At 44.9% G+C, this 18970-nt stretch overlaps 1 protein-coding gene across 1 annotated transcript in view; it reads left to right on the top strand.

The window, feature by feature from the left end:
* Positions 1 to 580, top strand: part of LOC142578433 (uncharacterized) — a 115899-nt gene extending 115319 nt beyond the window's left edge. Inside the window, exon 6 of the mRNA XM_075687819.1 lies at positions 226 to 580. Within this exon, the coding sequence (XP_075543934.1) occupies positions 226 to 580 (355 nt within the window). The remainder of the gene's footprint in view (positions 1 to 225) is intronic.
* The last annotated feature ends 18390 nt before the right edge of the window (positions 581 to 18970 follow it).

Genomic DNA, 18970 nt, shown 5'->3' with positions numbered 1-18970 from the left:
CGCGTACACGTTTGCCTTCTCATTCTTGAGCTGCATGCATGCGTGTTCGCAGTATGCAATAAATGCGTAAGTAAGTAAATTATGTACAGCATGTTGTGTATTCTACTTAAGGATTGGATATCGTATTAATGCTCGCTGAATTATTCCAGCTGAGAATACTCGCTACGTGACCACAACAATCACAAGATATTAATGACGTCATTGTGTTCTGTCTGGTTTTTGCAGTTTTTGGATTAGCGTGCACCTCAATGCCGCAAAACAAATTGCCTGCTGCCACGAGGTTCTCTCAAGCCCCGACAAGGTCGAGCCTCTTAATCTGATCTTTGCCCCGCTGGGACACTCGTGTGGTCCTCCCAATGTCCCCTGTGGAGACCATCTGACCTCTTTGCTAATGGGCGGCACGTACTTCATGAAAGTGCTCCCGGATGTCGCCAAAGGATTGGGCCTTTACCTGGCACTGACACGCAGTCTACGAAACTTGGCCATGGAATTTGAAACGTCGCATGACTCGGCGCAGGCCATCATAGAAGGCATCGCAAAAAATAAGAGCATTGAGCAGCTGCGGATAGAAAGTAGGTAAACTGCGCGTAAAATGCGGAATTTTGTTGAGCTTTTGTGGGCTGTAACGCCACCGTCGTTACTTTCAATTTACAGATATTGCGGGAAGCATAACATTCTCTGCAGTTTAATCAGGGCACTTAACCTAACATGTTCAAGCTTGTGCGTAAGTGAATTGCGTTTTGCGCAATACTGCGGACAACGTAAAGGACTCTACTGGAGGCGCAGAACATTACCAGAGTAAGCAAATGTAACATTGGTGACCAATTATCGTATAATAACTGCTGGCGTGAATTTTCCGCAGAAAGAGCGTAAGGTTAACACAGAGCCTTTCTAACGAAAATCTGTATTAGTTAATCCTGCCAGACTCTCCTAAACGTGGCTGCTGATGGGTGCTGCGCGGTCTTGCCGGAGAGGTCATATTTAAAAAAATAACAATTAGCAATGGTTGGATTCACCCACTGCCATCCCAGTACCCCGTCCAAATGCTCTATCATGCCACAGTAGTACGTATTGTTTGTGCTAACATCAATAAGCTCCTCGAGATGATCACCGGGTGTGTCACGCAGTCTAGCATCAGGCACGCGCCAGAGGTCTTTAAGCCAAAGACACAGGAATGAATTGGGCAAACTTATAGCGGTTGATTAAACGCTTCACGAAAAGTTGACTTCACGTAGATCACAAAATGTGTTTGTGATCTGCATAAGCTGGTTTAGTTTTGTTTTTTAAACTGGAACTCCCACAGCACCAAAACGTGTTCAACGCATTGTGGTTTGACAAGGCGTCACAAAATTTCGCTACCAGCTTTGTTGCTTCAATTTACCTCTCGGGTGCCCTAGCATTTTGTGAAGTTTGGCACGTTTGCAGAGAAGTTAACTCACTATTCACTGCAAAAAGCACAGTTCATCTCTGCACAGACAAATTAATCTACACTTCGCTGGGTTGAACTATTGAGTGATTGCTCAAAGTGTGATGGCTAACTGCATTGCAATTCCACGAGCGACATGTGATTTTTGAAAAAGGTTGTTTTTTGGGAGGTTCCCATTGGAATACACAGCGAATCTGGCTGCATCAATCAGCGTATAAGCTGGAATCACTTTATTCCCTACCTTGTTTCAGTTCAACCGACACTGTATACTGGTCTAACAAGAAGGATTTTGTTTTCTGCGGCATGATGGCTACTGGGTATACTATGCAGCAGCGACGATAGTATATCTTTCTCTCAAGGTTGCCAATGAACGCGTACTTCAGCTTCAGTGTAATCAATGTGTGCCTTAGCCTTACCTTTGATACAGCAGCGCCTCATGGTGACTGTGATGTAGCGTTGTCCGTATCTGAAACTCAAAAACTCTGCCAGAACAGACACAATCCCGTATAAAATTTTCTTTTTTTGTGCTTGTGATTGCCATAAAAATTTCGTAACCTAACCGACATGTATTTAATTGCCTCGCTACCAGATCACAAATCAGCGCTTCGTTCTCGCATGATTTCCTGACCCTGGGTTGAGAAGTGTTCAGAGTATAATGGAAAAACACGCCCAAGCACGCACACTTGCGTTGTGGATGGCGCTTTACTTGCGCACTAGATGTTTACAGCCCCGGCAACGACGTTTTGTAGTATAGTACGGCAGCCTTCATAGTTTTGGTAGCTTTGGCGTGTAGACTTGGTTATTAATTACCTTCTGTGAACGCAGGATTCTCTGTGAAGGATGATGACTGGGCAACCTTGACCAATTGGCTGATCGACAGTCGGCGCTTGTACAACCTGGAAATCTTGCCTCCTCCTAGAGAGAGTGCGGCAATGGTCAAATCCTTGGCAACGTCATTCGAGAGTAACTACTCCGTCACGGCAATGAAAGTATTTGACCGTGATCTCGAACAAGCAGTCTGGATGCGCGTAAAGAACATCGTAAGAAAGCTCTGTGCGATGCCCAATATACGCGCTACATACGCATGCACTTGCTTGTGTGTTTATTTTTATATTCATTCACGGGACGCATAAAACCTCGCATATAGATATCGCATGATACTAAGAGAGTGGGGACTGCAATAGGAAAAAATAATCTATCTTTAACAAAACAAACCGCTAATATTACACAATGCAATGTATTTCACGACAGCATGCGCATTGCACTAAATGTAGTCATCATGATTCACAAATAGAAGAGGGAAGATAAATATTCTGAATGTAAAACAGATGATTTGGCATGGGCTAGAAATGAGGACATATCCACCAGTAAATGTCTTGAGCAAGCGCATTAGTGCTTCTAAAATGAGTGATCAAAAACGCATACAATTCAGCAAGAACAATCCACGAAGAAAGACAATTTAAGAGAACAGCGCGAATGGAAGAACGAGCGAGCGCATGAGCGTTTTCCTTGCCGAACACTCGACAAATTTAGTGCGAAACAGTCCTCCACTCTACTTCTCGTTCATGCGCCCTCCCCGCAACTCAGTTGCATGGGCGCCCTTTCCCTCCGCTCCTGTGTGTCTCAAGTCCAACCATTGGCAGCCGCCGACCACGAAATCGGGTGAAAGTGCAAAATAAAGCTATTCACTTTACCAACCTTTTGCAAGGTCCAGCTGTTTCAAATGAAAAAAAAAGGTGTTTTTTTACTGAAAAAAAAGAACACCTTTTCATAAACTATGAAAGCCATATAGACGGGTTGATTTTGCTCTGCATATTTCTCGATTGCCTGATCGATGACATGGATATGATCCATTATAGAATATTCCTTCCTGAAGCCAGCCTGTTCTCTTGGTTGACAGTGTTGCCTTACTTCCATTGGAAGTTGTCTTTGTAAATATTCTATACAATGCTGAAAGCAAGTTAATGGGCCTGCAGTTTTTTTCCATTTTTTAACGTCTGCTTTCTTGTGGATTACTATAATATTCGCATCCGTCTAGTTCCCTGGTGCGCACAAAGTCGTGAGGCATTGCGTATAAAGGCATCTAAGCTGTTCAAGCAGGATATCTCCTCCATCTTTGATTAAACCGACCGTTATTTCATCTTCACCAGCTGTTTTTCCCGACGCCATGTCTTGTAAGGCTCTTCTAACTTTATCGTTAGCTATAGAAGAAGCCTTCAGATAGAGGACTTCAGATTCCTAAAATAAAGCAAATAAATTCTGCAGAAGCTCGCAGGGTGGCAGAAGGTTAACAAAAGTGATAATTGTGGCTCCCTGTGCCTCAGTAGCGTGGATAGCAGTATTTCCTTTCATAAATTCTCAATATGCACTTGTATAAATTCAGATATTTCATTACTTTGCTATCATTTCACTCGACAAGCATGTGTCTGCTGAGACAAAACCAAGTAGCATTGCGAGAAGTGAGATATGCCAGATCACCCTACACCTAAAAGCGTGTCGCTTGTGCATGAATGGTCAAATCTGTTTCTTCTTATGTCAGAAGTACAAGCACCGGGACTATCTCGAGGTTCCTCCCCCACCCTACATGCCTGCCAATTGTTACTCCAACGTAACCAGTGCTGGACCATAACATATAGTTCGTTTATTATGGCCGCATGCAGTATAACGACGACCGTCGTCGTCATAGTGTCGTAGCGGTATTCAAATATTTTCTATGATAGCCCTAAGTCAATCGAAAGGCTAAGCAGTGCTAATACCACGCATGTAACTCCGTTCCAGGACAGAAGACCTACGGAATGTTTACAGAACAGGAGCGGTGTTGTTTGGTAGGCACTTTATTGGTATGTTCAGCAAACAAAAATTTCCTGCGGGCAGAATCATCCTGCACACAGTTCAAGTTAGCATTTGTTTTAAAAAACAGGGAAGCTTTTACCTTGCACTAAGTGAATATGCTCAAGAGAGCCCATTTAGGTATATTTTTATTGCTTCAATCGAAACGTGAATGCACGTTTGTGAAAACGCTTAAATTGGAGGAAGATTCAAGCAAACAAAACTTGTCATCTACCTTGTTGTAGCAGGGAGCTACAGAGGAAACATGTAGGGGTTACTCGGAAAGTTTTCCAATCCAGAAAATAATCGTCCAGGTCATGCTTCCGGACAAGTTCTAGATTCTTGGTTAAGTGAGGCACCACGGTTACAGAAACCCTAAACGAATTTAGATAAGTGCCGAACTTTCCTGTGTCCCCATGCTTCTCTTTTCCCCATTCTTCCTGCCAGAAGCATCAAACATCGCCTTCGTCCTCATGGCATCTCTGCATTGATGTCTCACTGTGGCCATCCGCCTTAGTTTTTCTAGCATTTAGGCGTATCTTCTGAACGGTGTAGTGCATAAACGTTGTCCGAAATGAAAAGTGAGCAATGTGGTACATTTACACAAACAATGCGTCAGCATGTTACACAATTTGTAAATAAGCACAATTGGGCGCATTAGGCTTAGTTGTACATCATTTATACGTCTGTTCACTGAAGCTTTGCTTCACCCGAATTCCAGCGTTTGATATGCCTAATCTTTTTTTTTCTCAGAGCCTATTGATGTGATGTTATCAGATCATAAAAATATGCCACGTAATCAAAAATCGTTCATACTGCTAGTTTACTCCTTCATCGAAAAAAAAAATAGATATGTGTCTATTTAACAAGACACTTTCTCTAGCTTGCCAGCATGCTTCAAACGCAGAGGTGGCACCCTTATAAAGGATACATCCATTCAGCTTTTTATCTTGCTTCAAGGCAGCAGTCCTCGTTTTTCTATGTAATTATATTTTATGCATTTGTCATAATGGTACCATTCAATGCATTGGTATTTGTTTATTATATCTTTATTTTTCTCTGAACCGCCAAACTTAAGACGTAACCGTAGTTGGCATCCTTCAGGCACATTGCAAGTTCACTGCCACCTTTCCATGCCAGACAATCAGACTTAAACGCGACCTCTCTTTTGGAGTTGTTTTATTTTCTCTCCCACCTTCAAACACTGCTGTACAGACTTAATAATTAAATACCCGTTGGCAGCTAATGTCGGCAGTGCCAGACACGGTCCTAACTACACGGCCACACGTACAGAAGGCGCTGAACAGGTCTGCTGTGTACTACGCGACTGCCGACATTTCTGAACACGCGTCACAAGCATTCCTTAAATGTTCAGTGTTTCTTTTTCTAATGCTTGAGCTCACCAATGATTCTGAAACCCTGCAGACTCGGCGTAACTACGGATTGGTGCAGTGCGCAGCTGCGTTCGTCATGGGAAGCTCGCTTAAACGCGCTGCGGTCGCCTACGAACTGGTCTCGTGGCACCCGCAGCTTCCCGAGGTTGTCCAGTGCACGGGATTCCTGAGTAAAGCCGAGGCCAATGCGAGACTGGAGCAAAGCCGCCTTCGGCTTCGTGATGAGGTAGGCGATGGTCCAAGGCTCTCACTAGCTGAATCTCATTGCATTTCATTAGGATGTGCTGAGCCGTCTCCGGATTACAGCATACACATGCCTCGTCTTATTGCGAATAGTTGCTACGGTATGTTTTTGCTCTTCCGCAACCAGCTCGAGCATGAAATAGCAAGGCACTTCCTTTTCTCTTGTCCTACAGATTTTTCAGTCTAATTTTCTTCTTGCTACTGTAAATCTCCATGGGTTTTTTTCTATTCTTTGCACCCAATTTGCTGTCTGTGTTCCTCTCACTATATTTCTGATGACTCTTGCTTGTTTATTTACCCTCTAAATTACCCTGTACTTGGTTGTCAAGTTTCTTGACTTCGTCCTGCAGTCTGTGCCCACGCTTGTCAGGTTAAGATACTTCTGCACTTTAGCTGCGCACCTATGTTGCTGCATGTTCCTGAGTCTGTCTTCAAAACTACTTTGCTCTGCGCTTCTTTCATTTCAAAAGAGGCCCAACCTATGTCACCTTGCACTGCCTTATTTGTGGTTTTACCGTGGGCTTCCGAAGCCAACCGACCTACCAATGTTTCGTTAACGTCTAACCACGCCAAGGTATCCGATATTAAGTACATAATATTTACAAACGCTAGCGCTGCCACCATGACTCCTTTCCAGATTCCACGCACCACCTCACATTTATTGTGGCCCCAAAGTGCTCTACGTTTCATATTTGCATTGCGCTTCCCCTTTATTTTCAGAATATCGTGGAGGGTGCTTCAGAAATTATTTCCTTCGTTTTGTATACGCCGAGGTATTTATACCTTTTGTCTATGGGTATGACTTTTTTAAATTGACACCACGAAATAACCCGACTTTTTAAAAAAGGTCATAACTCCCAATTTCTCTGTGCTAAACTCAACGCATATATTGGTCGCTGTCTTATCACATATATTCGCAAGTGTCTGTATACCTCCTGCATTGCCGGTTAGTAGGGCTATGTTGTTCGCATACACCAGTCCGCGGACATTCTGTCCTACCATCGCATGTAGGATGAATCAAACCCTAATTGACTTTTTTTGCAGTGGTCTTTCAGTGCCTTTGACATAAAGCGTGAACAATACTGGAAATAAAGGACACCACTGCTTCAGTCCTAGGTGAATTTCTACCACTCCATTACATTTTCAACATTCCGGTACAACTTACACTATGTTGTCTCTCTATATGTACCTCAGCAGCTCCAAGAAATTGTTATTTATACTTTCGTGCTTGAGAATATACCATAACAATTCCTTGCCTATGTTATTGTTGTAGGCTCCTTTGATATTTGGAAATGCTATCCATAAACCTATATTCTGAGCTATTGAGCTATTTACGCACTGAGTTAGTACGGCCGAATCCTCTAAACGTCTGCCTGGTCTGAACCCATTCTGTAGTTCCCCGAGTACGTAATTTTCTTTCAACCTACTTAAACAGTTGTAATTTTATGGCTTGCATTACCATCTGTATATCACCGACATCAGGTAACTAGCCTATGCGTGTCCATCTATCCTTATCACGTTCGCTTTTGTAGATGAGCTTAATCTTGCTTTTAGGCCATCCAACCTGAATTTCCATCCATCTACTCAATCGCTCTGTGGTAGCAGTCGCTTGTTCTTTGCACCAATGTTTTTGATTACCTGCATGGGAATTTTGTGGGATGCTGCAGCAGTGTTATTGGGGACATTTTCTTCTACTGTCTTCTAGCAATAGATTTCAATACTAAATTTTGATCCCTCAGGCTTCTATGTTGTTGCTGGATCTGTTTGAGTCCGGACTATGCTTTTTTTTCGTGCCGTAGTTATACCTAATACCATCTCTGGTGTACCGAAGCGCATAGCCTTCTTCGAAAATGTTACCGCCTTCGTTACTTACAGCCGTATACGAATATTTAGTTGGTGCTCGTTTTGGTGCGCCTTTGTCTGTTCTGTGAATGTTGTGCACCCAACATTCACTTGTGCATTTAATTTTATCTCGCGCAAGCTCGCTCGCCACCCTCTTCTCTGTATTTGTTCCATCTACGGAGCACCTCTTGTTCGTGTAGTCCCAACTTTATGGCTTCTCGATGATCCTTTGAGGCCGGCTCGTGCTTATGCATAGCTTCCTTTATTTCCTTCGCTTGCGGTTCTGAGCGCCACCGTGCATTTGCGAAAAGGCAGGTGCTACAAGCCCAATTTTGTGCATTAGAAACCTGCGGAGAAATTCAATACCATCGCAAAAACTCCCAAACAATCTTGCACAATGATGACGCTGTTTGCAAAAATCTGTTTCATATGGTGCAATTTTTCCAGTAATTTCGTTCTTTGGTCGTCGCAGCTTTGGCACATCTAAAAGCGGCCCCGTCGTGCCTGCGACATGTCGATATGTTCCACTGCTGAACTTCATTGGGGAAGTCGCCAATGCAGCGTAGACGGCGAACCAATAACAATATGGATCATCACATGTCATGGCGACCAGCTTGCTTATTATTTCGATGCCAATTACTCGGACGCTCCAGACGAATGTTCGCCGTCATGTACGAAGTCCAACTGCGACAAGGCTTGCGTAAGCCATAGTAGCGCAAATAAAAATGAGCACAACACTAGACCGGACACAACGGGCGCTACACTCATAACTGATTTATAGGCCTCTTGAAAGCCAAAAGAAACCTACGCTGAAATGCGCATGCACAGGAGTTCGTTACGAGAAAAAAGATTACTCAAATCAGACCTGACTTCGAAATAGACAAACGAGAATATTTAATGCAATCCGTACTTCTTTTCTTGATATGGGCGGCTTCCAAAAGCTCGTGTGCGAAAAATTGTTGGTTACTGCCCAGAATCGTTATCTCGCGAAACGAAGGTTCGCACTTGCAAGCCATACAATGCTCGAACAGAGGCGGACTGCTTTTATTTTTAATTGAAAGCTCGTGCAGCCGTGCTGGGTCACTAACGCATCGCCCAGTTTCCTCTGTATGAGATGTTTCAGTGGCGCCCTCTTGCTTTTGACCTCCGCGATGGACTCCTCTGTCATGCCGCACGCTCGCTCGCTACGGGAAGGCATCTTGGCGGTGGCGGCCGACCTGTTCTGTTCAAGTCTTTTGAGCGTGAGTGGGCAGGTATGTACAACAGTATGTAAGTCTTTTGGAACATTATCCCTTGGTAAATCCAGCGCACTGCCCGTCGGTACTACGCTCAGTGTGGATTGCTGCTGTTGTCGTCTACTAGCAATCAGTCGGCACACGTGCTTGCATGGCACTGATTTCTCTCCATTGCTGTTCTACTTCGCGGCGCACTCTTGATTATTTGTCAGCCCTTTTTTGACAATGAGCACCAGCGTCTGACCTTCGACAATCACGTCTACGCCGTGATACTCTCCAGGAAGTGTCTAATGTGCTGTAGCGGTCTCCAATAGTGAGAGCTTCCGAGAAAAGAAGGAAAGGGGCTGCCAGTCATTATCCGGAAGCTGTCATGAGGAAAAGTGGGGCTCCTGGTCTCGGATGGACGAGAAGGGTTACCTGAGACAGCTTGGTCTTCGTTGTGGTTAGTGTTTCTGGGGACCAGGCGAGTTCAGTTGTTTTGGATTTGTTGCCCTGCAACATGTCCGCTAAGGGCCGGTGAAAAGTGCCGTAATGAGACATGAAGTGGTTCTAGAAGTTTATGAGGCCAAAAAATCCGCATGGTTTACGGGTGGAAGATGGCTGACGAAAATCTTGTATGAACGGGGCTCTTAACGACAAGAGATGGATGCCATCCTTCTCGACAGGGTGATTGATGAAGTCCAACTCGAGTACGCCGAATTCGCAGTTCACCCTATTGATGGTCAAGCCATATTCGGCAGGGCACTGAAAAGTGGGCCCAGATGTTGCACGTGTTGTTCTGCGTCGCGACTAAAGACAAGCAAATCGTCGATGTACACGAAATGGAAAGGCTCTCGTCACTCTGTCGGTGAATCGTTCAATATATTGCGCAGCATTTCGAAGGCCGAAAGTCATGCGCACGTACTCGAAGAGTGCAAATGGCGTCATGGTTACGTCTTAGGAATATGCCCTGGTTCCACAGGAATCTGATGGTAAGACTTCACCCGGTCGATTTTTTGAGAATATTGCTGCTCCATGCAGTGGCGCAGAGAAATCTGCTATACGCGGAAGTGGGTAAGGGTCCTGCACAGTAGCATTATTAAGCATACGGTAATCGCCGCATGGCTGCTAGTCTGCAGGAGACTGCTTGGGCACCATATGCAGTGGACATGCTTAAGGACTTGAAGGCCGCTCGATCCCGAGTTCGAGCATGTGTTCAAATTTGACGCGTGAGATCTTACAGTGATCACGTGGTAAACGGCGAGCTCGAGCGTGGACTGGTGGACCTGTCGTAATAAAAATGGTGAGCGACATCCTGTTTGACTGGCAAAATGAAGTTGGTCGGTGGAAGAAGGAATGGAAATTTCTCAAGGAGTTTTATGTAGACTGACTTCGGCAATATGTTGTTGACCACCGGAAGTGGCACTCGCGAGGCTACACCAAGCACAGAAAGGTTTGTCGTGGCATCAACAAAGTGTCTGTGGTGCATCTGAACTAAGAGGTTCTAATGGTGCAAGAAATCCACACCCAAGATGGCGTAGGCAACATCAGCAATTAGAAAATTCCTTCAGAGTGTACTGCGGAGGCTGATGTTGAGGGCCATTGCTTGTTCCCCACATGTGGCAATGGGGGTCTCATTGGCAGCTTGTAGCCATGATTGGGCTTGCCGGCGCTCGCGAGTCACTGCTGAGAATGGGACGACGCTGACCTCTGGACCAGTATCCACGAGAAAATTCAGGCATGTAGTTTTGTCAGTCACGAAGAATAAGCAGTCCGAGTGCCACGCGCCGCTTCTAGTGGTGCTGAGGGAAATTGCCCTGAAAACTACAGGGCGCGGTGCACGTTCACGTTGGGTTATCGAACGTACGGTGGTACCAGAATTCGCCTTGCTGTGATGAGGACGGCGAGTGGCTGCGCGAGAAGGAGCGCTGATATCGACGAGATAGAGCGGTAGTCTGGTCTGACAGTTTGTAGGTCTCCTCGCGGAATTCATTCCGCAGACTTTGCAGGGAAGGCAAGGGTGGCACAGTGGATTCATCTCAACATTTCACGAGTGAAACGGCGGGACTTGATATGTCCATGCCCCGCAGGGGCGTCTGCGTCAGCAGGCATTCGGTGTGCTGCGACACCACGTACCTCAGCACATGGGGGTTGGACCCTCCCGCGTCTAACCGTGCGCGGCTTTGCCGTGTCCTGGGAAAAGGGGATACCGGAGGTTGAGACGATGGCGAGTGTCTGGACCTTTACCGCTCCTCGGTGGAGGTAACACACCTCTTTGGCCTCGGCGTCACGTAGACGGCACCCCCGGACTAACCCACCCGGGGGAAATCGGTGCCTCTTCCTGTCCCCCTGTCCATTCTGCGTATTTCCCTCTTCCTTTCAGTCTTTCCTGTCTTCTCCTCTCTTCTATTTATTTCCGACTTTCCTGGCAGCGAGGGTTAACCTTGTGTGGGTGGCCAACCTTGGGTACTCCAGATTGGGTTATAGTAGCACCGTACAACTGGAGATGGCTTGTCTTACTCGTAACACTTGCTCCGCCCCCATGTTGGGCTCGGTGGTGAGCGGTTGGCGCTGCTGCCGAACTCAAGACCCCTATAAGGCGTCAAGTCAACAACTATCCCTTGATCGCCCTCGAAAAAAAGGGCGTACTGATGCAAGCTTCCCATTTTTTTTTGAAAAACAATGAGGAACATTTCCCTAAGTACAATGTCACGCACAGTGAAGGTAACACGAGCGTACGGAATTTTCCTCCTTCTTGGAGGTGAAATGCCTCGCAAACACGATAGGACCTGGCTACAAAGCCACAAAGATGTCCAATGGAGACCTGCTTCTTGAATGAAAGGATAAAACCAAATTTGATAAAATGAACAACTTGAAATGCATTGACGATGTAGCTGTCACTGTGTCGGCACATCGAACCATGAACACGAGTCGTGGAGTAATCTCTGAAGACGACTTCATGGATCCTAGTAATGAAGAGTTGCTTGAAGGTTTTCAGGACCAAAATGTCATCAAGGTAGAAAGAATACTAATCCGCAGAAATAACGAACAACTTCGAACAAAGCACATTGTACTAACTTTTGGTATCAGTGTGCTGCCTAGTACATTGGATGCAGGCAATATCAAAGTACGTGTTAGGCCATAAATTCCAAATCTTCGACGGTGCTTTAAGTGCCAGAGGTATGGGCATGGACCCCAGATATGCCGAGGAAGGCAGACTTGCGCGAAATGCAACTCGAATGAACATCCATCAGACACTTGCAACTCATCTCCACATTGTGTGAACTGTGATGGAAGCCATCCAGCCTACTCCAGGACATGCCCTAAATGGAAGAAAGAAAAAGAAATCATTGCAATAAAGGTCAAAGAAAATGTAACATTTCACGAAGCAAGCAAACGTTTTTCATACTTAGATCACACAAGCTTTTCCGAGGTGGCGCGATGGGGGGCAGCTTCACAATTCCCTCGGGAGTCTACCGCGCTCACAGATAGTGGTCCGGTAATTACTCCGCCGGCATCCCTGATGGCAGCAGCAAGTGCTGCTCCATCATCATCGAAGGTGGGCCTGCAGACTTCTGTTCCGTAGGTTCCAAAGCTAAACCTAACTCCACGGCCTGAGACGCAAATCTCAGCGTCTATTTCATGATGCTCCAGCGCCTCCGAGAAGGTTATGCAGGACGATCAAAAATCCCCGGCGTCTTCGACGCCGAAAGATCAGCGCTCGCACGAGCGCACTAGAAGAGATAAAATACCTGTAACTGCTCAAAAAAGCTACCGGTAACCTAAACGATCACTGTCCTTGTATACATATCTATCTTTAATGCGGCCTCTTCAACACAGACAACAAAAATCGTCCTCGATATGGCTACACAAAAAATTCAGTGGTATGCTAGGGGCCTATTTAATAATCTAGATGATGTCAAAGTTCTACAATAGGAATATCAGCCACGAATGTTCTGTGTTCAAGAAACGCATTTAAAATCTACACACGAACTTCTTAAGACAGTACATAATCATCCGTAAAGGTAGAAATAATGGTAATTCTTCAGGTGGTGGGGCAATCATAGCCCAAAATCAGTATCATGGCAGCATGTATCACTCCAGAGTTCATTTGAAGCGGTGGCTGTTCGCGCTATATTGTTCAACCAACTTATAACTATTTGCTCCACATACATACATACATATATATATATATATATATATATATATATATATATATATATATATATATAGATACATCGCCTGATGAACGGTTTGACAAAGCTGAATTTCAAAAGCTGATTGACCAGCTTCCCGAACCCTATATAGTAATCGGCGACTTCAATGCTCCCAGCACATTCTGGGGTGACTCGAGATGTGATGCGAGAGGACGGGCATTTGAAAAGTTCCTTCTTTCATCTGGAGCCTTTCTATTTAACAGGACAAAGCCAACTTTTTACAGTCCTACACACAACACGTATTAGGGTTTAGACTTAGCCATAGGGTCCGCATCACTTCTTTCGTACCTGGAAGGGAGAGTTATCAGTAATTCACATGGGAGAGATCACTTCCCAACACTCCTTGAAACAATAAGGTGGCACGATGGACCACCTTACCCCCAAAAATGGAGACTTGATAGTGCGGACTGGTCGAAATTTAGAAACATAAGTAAACTGCGCCTGGAAAAAGTGGACCACCTAGGTGTAGAGGAACTGACCACGTTTATCACTGAACATATCCTCTGTTCTGCTAAAAAGTGCATACCTCAGTCCTGCGGAGATAAAGTCAATCCAAAACCATGGTGGAACAAAGATTGTGAAACCGCAAAGAAGCGCCGGAACAGAACATGGAGTAGATTTTCACGCCACCCAACAACAGAAAATCTAATAGAAATTAAGCAGTGCAAAGCGAATGGCCGCCGTATCCGCCGAATATCCGAAAGAGAAAGCTGCACATGCTACGTATCCTCCATAAAATCATACATGGATGTTAGCAAAGTATATAATAGGGTACGTAAACGAAAAGAAGAACGTCGAAATCCTTTTCCTCTCATCCCTGCCTCTGGCGATACAATAGAAGATCAAGCAAATACTCTTCGTGAGCACTTTCAGAGGGTATTAGGCTTCGAAAATTATACAGAAAAGTTCATAAACCATAAAAGAATAGCTGAAAGTATTCCTCTGCGTCCAAACAAGATGTGATCCGAAGGATACAACAAACGACTAATATTCCATGAACTGAAGCTTGCCCTAGGCTCTTGTGGCAGCTCGACTCCAGGCTCTGACCCAATAACTTATGAAATAATCAACAATCTCCCTGGTGAGACCCTAAACGGCATCTTTGGTCTATACAATAAGATTTTTGCAACTGATCATATACCTTCATCTTGGAAGGAGGCAATAGTCCTGCCAATAATGAAACACGGCAAATACCCTTCCTTAGTTAACAATTACAGACAAATTGCATTCACGAGCTGTTTACTTAAAGCATTTGAAAAATTATTAACCGTCGTCTTGTGTTCTTTTTAGAATATAATAGTATCTTCGACCCTCACAAATCTGGCTTCCGAAGAGAAAGGTCTACAACCGATAATCTTGTTCTCCTTGAGTCATATATACGTGATGCATTTGTACACAGCCAATACTGTCTATCTGCATTCTTTGATCTTGGGAAGGCATATGATACTGCCTGGCGACACGGAATTCTGCAAGACCTGTCGTCCTATGGAATTTGTGGTTATATGCGGAAGATCTCGGAAAATTACCTATCTGAAAGGAAGTTCCGCGTAAGAATTGGCAATGTTCTATCGCGCACATTCGTTCAAGAAAACGGCGTACCACAGGGAGGAGTGCTAAGTTGCACACTTTTCCTCATTTAAATGAACTCTCTCTGCTCTGCTATACCTTCCATGGTGTCTTATTATGTGCATGTGGACGACATACAAGTCAGTTTTAAATCTTGCAATCTGTCCGTATGTGAACGCAAGATACAGTTAAGTGTTAATCGGCTCGCGAAATGGGCAGACGAAAACGGGTTTAGATTCAGTGCAGAGAAGACTACCTGTGTGCTGTTTTCCAGGCGGAGAGGGGTATGTCCTGACCCATGCATTACGATGAATGGGAGAAGCCTGGTAATTAGAAAAGAACAAAAAATTCTGGGTGTAATCTTTGATAGTAAGCTAACTTTCATGCATCATATGAAACAGTTGAAGCTCATATGTCTAAAAACTATGAACCTTTTAAAAATTTTACCTCACCAGTTGTGGGGAACAGATAGGTATTGTCGCCTACCTCTCTTTAAAAGCCTCGTGTTGTCACGCATAGACTATGGATGTATTGTTTATCAGTCAGCTTCAAAGACAACACTTAAGCTACTAGATCCTGTCTATAACTTAGGTACCCGCCTAGCACTCGGTTCCTTTCATACGAGATCCGCCGAAAGTCTATATGCCGAATCGGATCAGTGGCTGCTGGATTATCAGCGTACATATCTAGGACTCACCTTCGCAATAAGAACCTTGTCGCTAAACCAACATTCATGCAAAGCACTCATAAGTGATCAGTCCACAAATCAGTTGTATTTAAACAGGCTTCCACACGCTCCGCCGTTCCAGTTAGCAGCAAAATTTGTTGCGGAAAAACTCGGAGTAGTTTTCACAGATCTGCAGGAAAGCGACTACGCTGAACCCATCCCACCTTGGGAGCAATGTACAGTTACCTGTGACCTGTCCTTAACAACTTAACAATAAGTAACTTAATAACTTAACGATAAGAGTTGTCCAAGTGACCTCATCCAGCAACATTTTTGGCCCTTGAAGACAAGTATTCATTGATGGAATTTTTCACTGATACTTCGAAGTCTGTAACTTAGGTATCATGTGCAGTCCATGGCCGAAACTTCTCCAACTGTAAAACATTGCATAACTATAGCAGCATTTCTACAGCCGAAGCGTACCGTATCTAGATCACTGTTGAGTACATAGTACTGCAGAAGATACAAAAGTCCATAATATACACAGATTCCTTAAGCGTTGTCATAGCTCTATCCTGTGACAAAGCAAGCCGAAACCCTGTAATTAACCAGCTCTATAAGCCCATTCCGGTAGCGTATAAACAAAACCTTGCTCTTGTTGTATGCTGGGTGCCAGGCCACTCTGGGATCGCAGGCAATGAAATGGCGGACAAAAATGCTGCACAAGCGGCTCATCGGGATACAATTGATGTAAGCTGGGTACCTAGTGTAGATATGTAACCTGCGGTACGAAAGGCGCTCCGTAATCATTGGCAAACTGAGTGGGACAAGGAAGTTGAAAATAACCTGCACCTGCTTAAACCAGAGTTAACCACATCTTTTCCACTGAAGCTTGATAGACACACCGAAGTAACCCTGGCACGACACAGAATAGGATACACTGATGGCACACACAAATATCTCTTGACCGCAACTGACCCACCTACGTGCACACGCTGCGGTGAGAACCTAACCGTCCTACATGTCCTCATTCAATTTCGTGAACTGCACCAAGACCGATTGGCTCATTTTAGGGAACTCTACTCACACCATATACACCCCTGCCCCCAGCCCTCGAAGTTCTTATCAGAGCATGCACTTTTTAACATTAAAAGAGTTCTTAATTATCTTGCACAAGCTAATTTTCTCGACAGCATCTCATACCATCGTAACCTTCAGGTTGTGCCTCACACATGAGGTGCAATCTGATGCTCAAAAGTATGTCTGAGCTCTGGCACTCCTTGCGTAAGCAAGAATTTTACAGCAAGGGACTCAGACGATCCGAATAATTTAACATGTGAGCCTGTAGCAAATGCCTTTAAGGCCTTATATTTATCTTAGTAATTACTTTAGGATTTATTCACTAGTATTTATAGATATATCTTACGTGTAGGCCTCTATACAGCCTTTATTTTAAGTCATAGTCCTAAACTCACAATTTTACTAAATACAACACATGTCCTGGCGCTCATTGGCCTTAGATGCCATTGCGCCAATAAACATCAATCATCAATCAATTGATATGTTGATGACGCAGCCGGAAAGTATGGCTAATTGGGACACGGGCAAACTGCTAGTGGTCGCCAGAACCATGCCGACGGAGGTGGGCAAACGGTGTAGGAACAATTCTCGAAGCCTATCTTAACCGAAGGTGGTTTCCTTGTCTTCAAGGGGCTGTTGAAAATGACTGAGGAGCTGCGAAGATTTGCGATCCCCGAGCTCTTCAGCTTGGAGAAACTGCTGTAGGCGTCGCTGTTCCGACATTGTCCTTCGTTTGACGAAATGGCTCGTGATGTCAGAAGGGCCTGTCGCCAGGGGGTTGAAGGATGAGATCGCGAAGCTGGGTGGCAATCTAGGGCAGCATCGAGGATATGAGACGGTTGAATTTTTGAGCCTACGAAGTGACTCGCGCAATGGTGGACTGGCTGTTTATTTGAGCGATCAAGAGTTCGGGGTCCACTGGCCAGTTTTGGCGTAACCTTTGCGAAAGAGTAGCCACATCGCGCTGCGGCGCAGGGGTTCTTCGATCGCTGTCAGCCGTGACGATGGTTCCGGGCTGGTCATTGGAATCATTGCGGTTGTCTTACGTCATGTTCACCGTCCGTGGTCACCAATATTGTGGGGGTGCAAAATCAGTGATGACGATGAGCCACAACAAACAGCCATTTATTTTCACTGAGCGGGCCTTAGCTGACGCTCATACATAGAGGGACAGCTCTCCTGGCTGCCTCGCGCCGGCCGCTCGTGATGTGGGCCGGGCGCCCGATTCGCTCCCTACGCAGTGGACTGTCGTTGTTGTTATTGTTGTTGTAGTTGTTGTTGTCGTCCCTAACCAGCCGCCATTCTACTCGTCTTCCTCGACGTCTATGCTGCTACACTGTCCCTACCCAGCGCGTGCTGCCTGCTTAGGTACCTGACCCCTTGGCCACAGGTAGTTCAATTTTGTTACTGCCGAGAGCGTAAAGCATTTCATAAAAGACACCTGATCCTGTTTCCAAAATTAGGTAGTTTCGGCGCTGCATTATTTCATGTGCAACTTTACCGCCTTCGCAGCAGAATGCGGCATATTGCTACAATGTGGCATGAGTACGAAATGACATAAGGTGAATAAGTGATGTATCTGCAACTTTAAATGGTCCAACACGATGCAAGCTAAACCTGCCCAGAAAGCGCGAAGCAATTACAAAAACATGTTGTGTGGCTGAGTATTAGATCTTATTTGCTTGAAATATCGTGCAGCTTTTACTTCAAAGGGGAAGTTTCTGCGCTTCTCATCCGAGAATTGTGATGGGCGAGGAAAGTATGCTGTCCGTTCATTGAACTGAGTGGGTTCGTTTCAGGACAAAAAAATGGACCAAACACACATCGGCGCTGTTAATTGGTGACAGGCCTTCCTGCTTCTTATTAACATACCTTTATTCTTGCGCTTACATCAAGCGATATTTTCCGAGTGGTCTCCGGTAGCCTAAAAATCCGTTCAACAGAAATGTTGTCATTCTTTTCGCATTTCAAATGTCAATTTTTTGCATTAGACTATATTAATGAAATTTATTTGCAAAATGTATAGTGTAACGCATACTTGGCGACTGCGAAGCATGATAGAGGGTGATGCAACTAATATTCGTGATAAACCAACTGTCAGTAAAATGAGGTTATTTATATGAGCAAGAGTTTCATACGTGCAAGACCAACTGAATATAATTATGACCGGAATGTAAAATTTGCGTCAACTTACTCCTTGGTTGATGCAAAATTTTGCCAGTGAGCCCTGCGATCGTAATCGTTTCAAAGCTGCGTGGACTCCCGTTTACTTGCTATGTGTGACGCTTTGTGACTGAGTCGTGACTTCATGCCCTTACCAAGACGTCTGCAATTATATGCAAAAAGAAAGCTATTCTGGGATTTCACGTGCCAAAAACAATGATTAGGAGGCGCGCTGTAACAGAGGACTCCGCATTAGCCTTGACCATCTGGGGTTCTGTTCTGTGCAGTCAAATCTAAGTACACAAGCATATCTGCACTTTGCTCTCCAT

The sequence above is a fragment of the Dermacentor variabilis genome, chromosome 4, assembly GCF_050947875.1.
Source record: "Dermacentor variabilis isolate Ectoservices chromosome 4, ASM5094787v1, whole genome shotgun sequence".
Taxonomy (NCBI): Eukaryota; Metazoa; Arthropoda; class Arachnida; order Ixodida; family Ixodidae; genus Dermacentor; species Dermacentor variabilis.
Note: the sequence above shows the minus strand (reverse complement) of the source record. Positions and strands in the feature narration are given on the sequence as shown.